The sequence below is a fragment of the Raphanus sativus genome, chromosome 6 (genome assembly GCF_000801105.2).
Source record: "Raphanus sativus cultivar WK10039 chromosome 6, ASM80110v3, whole genome shotgun sequence".
In the NCBI taxonomy this organism is placed as follows: Eukaryota; Viridiplantae; Streptophyta; class Magnoliopsida; order Brassicales; family Brassicaceae; genus Raphanus; species Raphanus sativus.
The window spans coordinates 13,629,578-13,642,649 of record NC_079516.1 but is presented as its reverse complement, the minus strand read 5'-3'; the positions used below and the strand labels follow the sequence as shown (position 1 = coordinate 13,642,649).

Genomic DNA, 13,072 nt, shown 5'->3' with positions numbered 1-13,072 from the left:
TGCTTTATTTGTTTGTCAATTTGGACTACTCACTGCAAGCTTGGTTACTTTATCATCAAACCATCAAAATGAAGAAGCTGAATGTTCATGATATACACAAAAGAAAATGTGAGACTTGAGCGCTAGGAGCCTTTAGATAATAAAATAAGAAGAAGAAAATATAATTACACATTCAATTTAAGATTATTCGTACATTTACAGTAATCTATCTTATTAAAACAGAAACATTACAACTTTTTCTAGGTGGATTTTAAAGTTGGACCTTATGTAATTAATGTTATATTAATCTACTTATTATTAGACATGCCTTTTTATAAATAATTAATATCAACAATTACCATAGTTTTTCACTTCTTACCTTATTATTATATCCACTACGCATGTTTCCTTATATTGCATATATTTTACTATAAGCTAGATACATCTGCTAGCATATTATACTATAAGATAGATTATTAATAATATATCTACTAACATATAATACTATACGACAGATTACTAATAATACAATATATTATCTGTATTCATTAACTTGCATCTATCAATATTAGTAATACTATGAAGACGACTAACTCTATACTTTGAACCTATAAACCATGATATACTAATTTATAACAAAAATGATATTACTGTTACAAATTAGTTTTTATAAAAATTATTTATAGCAGCAATTTGTTATATAAGATAAATTTATTTTTTTCCTGTTCAGAAAAAAAGAAACCTATGAATGTATACCATTAAGTTAGCCAAAAATCTTCCGAATAAATAGTAAATCTCACCAACCCAAAAAAATGAATTAAAAATAGAACAAAAGATATTATGTTTGAAATTTAGCTCATTGGGTCGGGTATAAATCTGTTCATTTCAGGTATGAGTTCTTCGAGTTCTCAACATTTGGATCTAAGTAGGTATTTGATTTTTTTTTTGTCCGGGTCGATTTTTTTTGGTTCCGGATTATTCTAACTTTTTTTTATATTATAAATCTTAAATAATATACAACATGTATATAAAGTATGTGAATCAAAAGATAAATCCGCGCAGGTGCGCGGGTCATGATCTAGTTGTTCTTAAATTTCCAAATTTCCCAAAGAATCTGTTGTAGTAGATGCCGGAATGAGATTATGACATGTTTTATCACACGGATATGAACAACCTATCTCTTTCACTTCCTTTCGTCTCCCAAAATACCAATCTCCGACCGTCCTAGCAATTGTCTGAAATCAAAACCGGATACGGTTTAAAACTATTGTAAACCGAAACTTAAAAACCAACAATGAAGTTCTCGGTTAAGTAGATACCTTGTTGTGGATCCTTGGTGAAGTGGGGGATAGCCAAGTTTCCTGTAGCGCACTTTGACAATGATCAAAACATGGGTTTATAAACATTCCACCTCTCGTAGAATTTCTAACAAAATTCATTAATGCTCCCAACATGTCTGTCCTAAACCCTGCAAAAGAAAAACCGGAATTTCGGTTTAATTCTTATTATTTACCGGTTATCTTATTTACATTGAACCAATTGGGTTAAAACCTTGGAGTGCATCGAGCTGGTGTGGATTACATGCTGTCACATTAAGCTTGCAACGGTTCCAACGCCCGGTCCGGTCAGCAGAAGGTGGTACAAGCCCATGATGAAACTTTTTTAACAAGTGTAAAATTATATAAACCGGTTTAGACAAGTGTAATACTACTAAACTTACCAACCCGTGGTAGAGTTAACTAGAGAGCATAATGAAAGAGAACCTGGAATACATCGTAGGCTGAATTTAAGATGAACATTGGTGTTCTAATGAATCTCAATGCATATTGCGGGAAAAAGCACTGCAATGTTGAAGATTTTAATGTCACCGAGAGATTAATTTCGTAACAAGAGTTGGTATAAAATGATATGTAGGATTGTACCAGAGATGGTTCGGGATAGAACGCACGTGTGCAGTTTGGATCAAGGTTCTTTTGAACACCCTGAAAAGTTTGTTCAGAAATGAGAATGTTGAAAATCTGAGAGCAATAGTTGGATCTCTAGTATTAGAATATACCTGTAGAGAGACAAGCTTAGTGTAGAAAGATCTCATTGTCCGGTTTGATGCTACATCGATTCTGTTAGACCAATATAAACCATATATGTTGGTAAACCGATCCGGTTACTGTATAAACCAGAGATAAAAATATATCTGGTCAAGAAAACTTACGCGTCAAGAAAGAATCCCGCGTCGCTCATGCACTTAACGTTTGCGGTTCTTGGAAGATAGCTCGTGAAGCTGTCACAATGCAAAAACGTTGACAAACCACCAGCTGAACAACCGGTCAGAAGAGCCTGTGTACCGGTTAATTTGTCAGTTTGACCGGTTTAGTATCAATACAATTAAAACAACAGATATTTTTTTGACATCCCCTTGCCTTTTCAAACTATTTACATGAATGCCATTATTATTTATTTTTTAAAAACAAATATTATGGTAACTATTTAAATTGAGAAGATTTAGTTGCTATTAATATGGAAAATTTGGTACACTGCAGATACTATATTCCTATTAATATGCAACATAAAGTAGTTAATAAATTTTAATACATTAAGAGTTTTTACTATATTCGACAATTTTTTTAAAAATGATAACTTCTAAATACTGCACAAGATTACAAATAATCGTAAAATAAATCTTATACGTTAGAAACAATATCCTAAATATTTTTTTCACAAATAGAAAAATCCTACTTAACTACTAAAATTAATAGATCGACACTATCGACACTATCCTATTAATACTCAATGTCTTCAAATAATATTAAGATCCGAAATAACTAATAAATTATATCAGCTTTCGAGATATATGATCAATATACGCGGTATTAGTATATAAAATCATATATCATTTTGTTCAGATTTAATAAAATTTTAAAGTATAAAAATTATAAAAAGTAAAAACATGTTTAAGTCAATGTTTTTTAAATTTATGCAGACTTTGTACCCGACTGCTTTACTCATTTGGTTATTGGGTCGGCTGCAAGTAAAATGTATGTTAATAGTTTAATCAATTCAATATATAATTATACATATCAATATTAAAAATACAACAAAAATCATGTTAAAAATTTAGTAAAATTTTAAATATATTTTCTATATTTTTTGTTTCACATAAAATATAAAAAACAATTAAACAGTTCTGTAACAGTTGGAGTTACCACATATAATAAAAAGTACAATAAAATTAAAATGGCTAAGTATTTAAATATCTAATGAAAACATTGAGATTATATTGTAAATTGGATTAAATTAAAAAAAAAATAACAAGTTAAATCAAATTGGATTCCACACCAATCATTTTTTCAATTAAACTGGTAGCATCGGGTTTTTTGCTATTTTGCGGGTTTATTGAAATTTTAAATAACGGTTATTTCTTGAAACCTAGACTAAATTATATATCGGATTAATAGATTTCCGGTTAGATCGTGAGTACAGATTGAATACAGCTCTGAATTGAGTTTTAAAAAACGCGGATTTAAATGCAAAAGGTTAAATAGACAACATACCATACACTTTATAATATTGTTAAAGGAATTTCACATCATAAAGTATCCCACGCTTTAAAAGCGCGGATCAAAATCTAGTTATACATTAACAACGTAGTCTACGAAGTAACTCAAGCTAAAAATGTGGATACTTGATTGATGGTTAGTGAAACTCGCTTCACATGAGTTTCTAGTTTATTTCTCCATCTACCAATGTATTTTTTTCATGCCGATTTGTAAAACTTTCACATTTTAAAATTCAGAAATGGTATCTTTAAGTAAAAAAAAAGTTAGTGAAACTAAACCAAAATGCCAAACCAAACCGGGACAGTAAGAAAAATTACCCTGCGGGCTTTTGCTAAACCTTTGGGTAGAAGGTCAAGAATGATGGCCTTCCATATACGTTGTCCTCTGAAATAAAGCATTGACGCCTGTCAATACATTCAATGGATAAAATGTCAGTAACTAACCACTCAGAAACCAGAGGGGTTGGTACGTTCTCCGGTTATTGAAACCGGTTTAGTACAGCAAAAAATTTGTTACCCTGAGAAACAAGTAGTTTGGCTATATTTACCCCGTTGCGAATTTGTGTATCTCCCGCAAACGAAGCTCCATCGCAATACCTCAGCCTGACTTTGTTCCAGTTGTAGAAATCTGATATAATAAAATTGTATCACATTATGACACAGAAATAAAATAATGTGTAGTCCAACCAGTGTGCAGTACTTGTAATAAATAAAACTAGATTAGGACCCGCCCTAAAGGGCGGAAATTGATTTGTCAAATTTCAATTAATAATATATGGTATATATAATATATGTATATAATATTATATATATTTTGTGTAACATTTATATATATATATATATACATATTAGACATATATATAATATTTTATTAAATATATATAGAATTTAATAGTGTTATAATTTGTGTTGTACTTGTTATTAGTTTGTATTTAATCTTCTTTTCTTTTTAGTATAATAATTTGCCTTGTCACATCTTTTACCTTTTAACTTATACACATAGTTATGTCATTTTCAAAAAAAAAAACTTATACACATAGTAAAATGTAATATATAAAAAACATATTTAAAAAATTACTGACCATATGCCACCATTATTTGGTTGTTTGAACAAAAAAAGTATGTTCTTGTATAACTGTGTATGTTGTGATATGATGTAGGTGAAGAGTAAATATATGGAAGTAAATTTAGTGATATGAACATGAGCCTATGTTGGTCTATGCCACAATTATTTGGTTTTTGGAAGATCAATGAGCATAAGCATACACGGTCTTTGTATACTTACGTTGTAAATGAGTCGGATACTTTTTCTCTTATGTCTGGAATGATATGGAACTCGTTGATTTAAGAGTGGTTCAGTTTTATATGATCTAATTATATTAAGAGATTAACCAAAAATATTATAAAAGTGTTACTGGTTAGGTTTAACTAATCTATGTTGGTTAAGATTTGGTTTAATTTAAGTTGGTAGGTTGCATTGTATAGGAGGCATGATATATTCTATCAACAACTATGAAAGAGTCCAAAATTTAAATGAGAACTTCAAATAGTAGATAATCCCTAAATTAATAGATTAGATTTAATTTGTAATCAATAACTAGAGACTGACCCGCCCTAAGAGAGCGGGTATATTTTTGGTTATAATTTTTTGTAAGCAATATAATTTTTATATTTGTGTGTTTGTATATAATCATAGTTTTGTATGATATGAATTAATAGAATATATAATTTTATGTAAATATATTAAATAAATCAAGTTTCATAAGTACTTATATCATATGTGTTTCGGAAATCTATTTTTAATCTTTATTTATAAAGTTTACAACATGTTATAGTTTTTTGTAGTTTCCTATATTATAACAATTTTAATTTCCCACATTTTATTTCTAAACTTAAGTAGGTGTTTTATTAAAAAATTAACTAATTCTAGAATTGTTAAAAAAATTAACAAATTATAGTAATTGTTTGATAATAATGTATATTAGTAGTCTATAATTGAATTCAATTAGGCGAAAAAATATCATATCCAATTTAATTTTTGTCAGGCCCATACAAATATACAAAGCAACAAATCTAATAGATTCTGATCCGCCCTTAAAAGGGTGAATATATCTTTTGTTTTAATTTATTTTTTGAAAATTTTAGTTTCATATTTGATTATTTTTTCTAATCATATTTGTGTTTAATATTAATTTAATTTGATATAAATTTTAATAACTATTTTAAATATGTCAAGTTTGCATTACTATACATTTGTGCCATATGCATTTCATAAATTATTTTTAAACTTTATTCCTAAAATTTGCAATATATTATATATTCTTCGTAGTTACCTAACATAATTAGTCAAAGATAATTTGTACAAAAAAAACGACTCAGAATTGACCTGAAAGTCAAAGTCTCATACTCTATTAGATCTTACTCATATACTCGAACGGTTCTTAAAGTGTTATATCTGAAAGCCAATATTAAACCAACCAACACCGAAAACCGACCCAAAATCTTGCAAAAAGTTTGAATTTTTTTTAATATATTCTGTTATTATATATAGGTTAGTATGGTCTTCACTAACTTTAAATAAAATCACATTTAATAAATATTTTTTAATCTAATAACCTATTTAAAACCTATTAAACTAAATGAGTTTATATGAACATTTATTTATATTAAAAGTCCACTGAAACCATGTTAAACCCTATAATATCATGTAGTTTGTTGATTGATAAACTTAATGTTGTGTAAAATATTTACAATTTGGATATATACTGAAAAAAATATGATATGATGCATTTTATTAGGAACACAAATCGATATAACTTAAGTTTGGAAAGTAGGAAATTTAAAAGGTGGTAAGATTTAGAAGAAAGATTTTTGGTTTTGTTCCAGATAATTAAGAAACATATAAATCGACACATTTTTATTTAATTGCTGTTTTATTTTTGATTAATTAAAATTTAGTGAAGCAGTTAACATGTTGGTGGGGCTCAATTGATAGACAATATACGTGGTGGTTACCTATATTTCCAAACAGTTAGTATATTTAAAAGGTATGTAATATTGAAATAATTAATGGACATAACTTCATATCGACCAGCAACTGGTCATGTCGAAGAATTAATAGAATAGATGTGTAATTGTGTATACGATACGTGAAGCTGTATACGATACGTGTGTGTCAGTGCTCGTAAGGAAGGGGACAAAGACAAAAGCAAATAAGGAGAACAAAGCGAAAACTTATTTATTTCTGCATATTTTTATTAAAGGAAAGCTGAATTTAACAGAAACATTTGAACCATCACGTGAAAGAGAGACCATACCACAAGCAAACATGTTCACTTAATAAGCTACTTAATAGATTAGATTTGTATTAATTCGTATAAGATAATGGATTAGTTATGAAATAATGACCTGGATTTAAAGAGGCGTTATTGCTCAAGATTCCAGTGAAGACGGCGGTTTTGCTCATAAAACGTGTCGAACCTCGACGGGTCTTTGATCTATCTACGCATGATGCCATATCATTGCACCATCCTCCTCCCTGTAACCACCTTTACATTATTTTTTTGTTGTTGTTGTGCAACTCCTTTACATTAATATATATGGAGATAAATAGAGAATGTTATAAATGCATGCGCGTCATAATGTGTAAGGCGTGAGACACGATCCAACTACAGCTCAAGACTCTATGCTGGTCTGAAGTTCCTAAATCGGCTCCGTACTATGTTTTGTTCATGAACATGTCTCAACTCTCTTTATAAGTGTGGAGAAATTAGTAGGAATTAATTATTAGCATGATCAACTTGTTTAGTGCCGAGCCACTTTTTTTAATGACTATAAGGTTCTGAACCCGTTGTCTCGTACATCATATTATTCAAACTATTCTAAATTTATTTTTCTCTGAAAAGGAGATATCTTCAACAAGGCTTGAATTTATGATCCTTTAGACACCTATTAACTAATATAATTTTAACTTTAACATTTTACCAAAAAAAAACTATTAGACTAACTCCTCGTTGATCTTATTAGTATTATTCTAATCGTGTTATAACCTAACAAATATCTGATATACAGTAATTATGGTTAAATCATTATTAAAATTTTAATGCTAACGTAATATTTTATAGATAGCTAATTATCAGAAACAACTACGCTGTAAATATGTAAGATTATTTTTTTAATATGTAAGATTCTTCCATATGCTTAGCTAGCTGTATTCAATTATATTTGCCTATTTATGGGGTTGGTTACAAATTTACAACAGCAATACTTTAAGCAACGAACTAAATTAAGGATGGACCGGACCAATGAAGATAATTCCCTAACCAAATTGTTGCTAATTTCAATATTCGCAGCAAATGAGTGATACTTGTTAAAGGTATTATTTAAATAAACTAAACCATTTGAAGAATAATAACCTTTTTGTGCATGAACCATTTGAGTATAGTAAAATTTAATTACCTCAAACTGCAAAAGCCAATTGTTTGATCCAGCACCGAAGCCTTTGTCTAAATGGTATGCGGGTAAGCTACCGTCCAAGCAAACTACAAAAGAAAATATAAAAGCAAAACATATAGATCCAAATGTATGAAAATAAACAAACTAACATGAGAAAAGTCAAATTAATGACCCAAACGATAGTGACTAGAGAACAAGTAGATAGTGGTTTATATTAGATGATTTTGCGGTAAAAAAGTATAGTGAACTCATTTCAATTTTTTTTAAATTCCTTTTTGTTATGCATTATGTACACGACAAATGGTTATGTTCAAGAAAAGTAAAGGCGACAAATGAAAAAGAAGAAAAGACCGAAGACATACAAGCACCAAGAGCAGCGGCCCCTCGAACCAGTGTCATGCTTACTCGTTGGCCTGTGTCGCCTGAAACAAGCGGCAGAGATGGGGCCACACAGACGAGAAGAACCATCACCACCGTTAGATCGAGAAGCCGCGGCATCTTCATTGTTTTTAGGTGAAATGGGTTGTTGAATTAGATGCTTGTGTGTGTTTATCTTCTTGTTGTGTATAAAATGAAAATTTGGTAGCTAAATATTTGAGATTCTTGAGAGGGAAATGGAAACGTTTATGTTTGTAGAGATTTTTACATAAATATAATGGAAAGTTATTTGGTGAAGAAAGGGAAAGGAGAGGCCAAGTGGGCAAGAGGTAAGCGGAAAGGAGAAAGACTGAGAGAGCTTAGGATTTTGAAAGGCACAAAGAAACTTTCGTCATCTATATATACATATATGCAGTACAAATATGCATTCACAATTCATCACATGGAGACATAACTTATCTTTCATGTGTGTGTGTAAAGAGACATGTGACCAAAAATTAAATTATTCACTTTTCTGTTCTTGTTTATTTACATGAAAAACTCAAAAAACTCAAATAAGATTATATTTTTTTACTAGAGTTTGATCCGTACATACTTTTGATGTTTGTTTAAATAGAATACACACATGAAATTATTCACGTCAAAAGAGTGTAATGGTTACATAAACATTTGTCTTTATGGGTGTTTTCAATTTTTAATATATAATATTTATGATAGATTGACAGTTGTATAATATATTGATTGTTCATATTGCGGTTGGATATAAAACTAATCAAAATGATATGTTGTATAATATATTCGTCAATTAATGCTTTTTAACTATAGTAATCATTTTTATGTATTTATTTATAAATTATAACACACAACATCATGTTTATGTATGTTGATAAGTATATCTTTCCAAAATAAAATGTATTTTTAGTAAGATAAATAGATATGTTTCTAAGTTTTTTAAACACCAAATAAATTTCACTTGTATGTGTTTATTTATGAAGAAAATATTAAATTGAAATTTATTTATTATATTTTATAATTCAAATATATATGTGTGAGTTATATTAATCATCAAATTATTTAACATATATTTAAAAGAACTTTATATGTTTTAATGAAAACATTTACAGTTTATCTTTTTGTATGCGAAGTGAAATAATAATATAGATGAATATATAACATTTAAAGTTCGTAGTCACATTTTTAAATAAATTTGTTTAGCTTTATGATAAATTTTTGGTAAGAAAATAATGGTAAGTTTAATTATAAATAACTACAATATAAATGATTTGTGATTAATTAATTAAGTTTGGTAAAGTTGGATAGAAAATAATCAAACAAAATAAATGAATTATGATTGATTTGTTTATTGTTATTAATTCAGAGATATAAATTGTAATTATTATGATAAAAATGTCATTTTAGAAAATTACTTCAATTTGAATTAAATAAATTTTCAATGACTTTTACAGACATCCACAAGAGAATTAAATCTAGTTTAAAGTTTTTAGAGTGGAATTTTTAGCGTAATATAAAAATTTCACCTTAAGAACTACAATAAACATGCCCTTATGTGTAGGATCGACAAACAGTGCGTAGACCAGGAACAAACAAATTATATTGGGAAATCTATATCTTTTCTTGAAATAATTTGGACAATGGAGATGGTCATGTGTGGGCCACCACCAGTCGATGGATATAGCGTCGAAAATCAATCTTTGTAGGTGTCTTCTGGATTAGGTTCACCAATCTTGTATAATTATCTCTTTAAAAATACATGTAAACAGATGCTAGTCGGGTATGTATGGCATATTTATAAAACATTAACTTACAATGATTAACTAATCAAATGTTTGTTATTTATCATTATTGTTGTCAGTTAACAAAAACAATTATTAATGCTTTTTTTTTTCTTTTTTTGCCAACACAATTATTAATGCTTTCTTAAGTCAACAAGATGTTCTTTTTCTGCAAATGCCTATATAAATTTATTAATCTAAAATTTATGTTTAATCATCAAGAAAAAAAATTGTTAGTTATGGTTGGTAGCCATTATGAAGTAGTTTGGTCCTTATGCTTTCTTTGCCTTTGAACTGAAGCTACCAAAATTTTATAAATTCATTAAATTTTGTCCATACGAATGAATTCTACAGTGATAAACATTTGATCACTATAATAAATAGACAAATAATATGCATCGTTAGAAAATGGCGATAGCACATAAATAAGATATTAATTCATATCAATAAATTTGTTTTGGAATGGTTGAAAAACTCGGTTCCCGGTCAAGATGGATTGAGCTAGGATGGTTCAAACTTCAAACAAAGTCTATGTAACTTCGTGCAACTTGAAAAGGAAAAGAAAAATTAAACCGCTATATTGTTGGACCGCTAATTATCGAATCATAATTGATCGCGGGCTAGCTTTGCCATTCAATCATGGTTTGGACAATTGAAATTTTCATTGGCCAGATCATATAAAAGGAATGAACAAAAAATTGCCCCAAAAAAGGAACGAGCACAACTATTCAATACAGAGCATTGTTCTACATTTGCGTTATCGATTTTTTTTTCTTTTACAATTGATTGCTTGGTAGCAAGGTTTTCCATGCTATGTTTGTTGTGTACATCATAAACCATGTATAATTAATTAGTACCGGTACAAAATGTAAACCAAAAATGCAATTACTATTTAGTGTGACTAACACCAATAAATCAATAACAAAAATCATTTTCCCTAAAGTTCGATCTTCTTATTTCCCTAGGTCTCTCTAATCAACTAACATGCTATATAGTAATTGTATTATCGGTTTATATCTTGTACCAGTACCAATTACATAGTTCATGATTTAACCGACTCTAACCAATGTCTATGCACTAACATGTGATCTTCTCCACATTTTGTTTTATGCCTTGTGGGCTCTCCGATTTTAAATATAATTAAAACCTTATAGTTTTCTTTAGCTCTACCAAAGTTGTGTAAACCTTGTGATGCCCATCCAATTTCTAAATCACATTTTTAAAGGTACAGAAATCATACGATTTCAAAGAGTTTTGCAAGTGTAGTTAACCAGTAACGACAAATGGAAACATGATCTTAGCTGTTGAAAATTTAATACCCATAAAAGTTTTTATTCATTTTTTTATTTTCTGACAAGACCTTCTGACAAGACCTACTATGTAAGCTAAAGTCAGTTTGGTCGACAACAAGATCTAACTGAAGACAATCTCCCACTCACAAAGTGAATCTTAAACAGCAAAAGCCACTTTAGCAGATATCCAAAATACTTGAAAAAAAAGAAAGGCAGATATCCAAAACACTTCAAAGTTCAAAACCAACACACAACATAATCAAATTACATAACTCACACGTCAGCATTCTGCTGATTATTAACAACATAAGAGCAGTTATTACGATAGAGGTTCATCGACTCGAACAAACCCGTTACCATTGACATTAGCATGATGAACATCACCATCGCCGAGCTTGTTACCATCTACTTCCTCCTAGATCTAGATGAGTAAAAACTCTTTGCTCTTCTCTACCTTCTCCATGACATGAGCTTCGAGAGTGATCTCCACATTAATGCTTACACCCAGTGCCGTGCGAATAGTTTAGGGGGCCTAAGACATTTTTTTTCAATGCTCTTTTCATGATTTTTATTTTGGTAGAAGTTTCATGAATTCCTGTCTGTATTTTACAAAACAACTTAAACGGTAGATTCACAACTTTGTGCTAGTTCATGTAATGTTTGCTACTTTGCTTGAAACACAAATTATGAGACGGGTCTTGTAGTTGCAGTAGTAGAAGGTAGAACTTTTAAAGTGCATCATTTCAATTATAAAAAAATACTCTCAGATGCTAATACTAGAGAAAGGCACGCATATACTTTGCGGTTATTTATCGAGGATAAAAGACATGGAAACATGCACCATCAACATGTCATACGATAAATGTTGGTGGTATGTAAATATGTTTATCATCGAAAACATCATAAAAGCACCTAAACTAAACTGTACAAAAAGATATATGAATAATCACTCTAAACTAAATAGATATATATATGCATACGCTTAACTCATCATCTAGTGGAATCTATTATTAGGGACATAAGTCCCAAATTGATTTTAAGTGTGAAGCCTATCTATCTTAACATGGTATCAGAGTCCGATCCACGCAGTCCAACCCGATCCATTATCGATCTGGCCCAAAGTCGGCCTATCGATCTTTACCCGAATATTCCGAGATTGACGCTCAAAGAGCCATTATCTCGAAGGGGCGTATTAGGGACATAAGTCCCACATCGGATATTGGAAAGGATCTTAAGCAATATATAAGATAGATGGACCACTCCTCTTATCACCAATTGGTTTTAAGTGTGAAACTCATCTAGCATAACATCTATGTCTAAGGCCTTGATTGGTTGAGCATTAGCATTAGCATTATGCTCTACATTATCCAATCAACATATGTTAGAAAAGCATTTAGAAAAGCATTTACTAAATGCTAATGCTCTCCAAATGCTCTCTGGCAAATGCTCTCATATGAAGCTTTTGTAAGAGCATTTACATTTACAATTTATAAATTAAAAAATATATATATAATTAGCTCACTTATTTGATTTAATAATATTATAAAATTATTTTCATATCCAGAAAATAAAATTTGGATTTCAAAAATAAACTAACAATATAAATATTTTTTTATAAAAAT

At 29.5% G+C, this 13,072-nt stretch overlaps 1 protein-coding gene across 1 annotated transcript; it reads right to left on the bottom strand.

Annotated features, from left to right (window-relative positions):
- Positions 1-939: 939 nt before the first annotated feature.
- On the bottom strand, positions 940-8,754 carry LOC108837705 (pectin acetylesterase 9-like). Its single transcript, XM_056988680.1, has 12 exons — positions 8,350-8,754; positions 7,991-8,073; positions 6,941-7,070; positions 4,081-4,160; positions 3,851-3,937; positions 2,189-2,313; positions 2,036-2,096; positions 1,902-1,961; positions 1,743-1,820; positions 1,531-1,636; positions 1,299-1,447; positions 940-1,214 (listed from the first exon to the last, which is right to left on the bottom strand). Exons 1-12 carry the CDS (start codon positions 8,489-8,491, stop codon positions 1,068-1,070), a joined length of 1,248 nt encoding a protein of 415 aa, XP_056844660.1. The 5' UTR covers positions 8,492-8,754; the 3' UTR covers positions 940-1,067.
- Between the last annotated feature and the right edge of the window lie 4,318 nt (positions 8,755-13,072).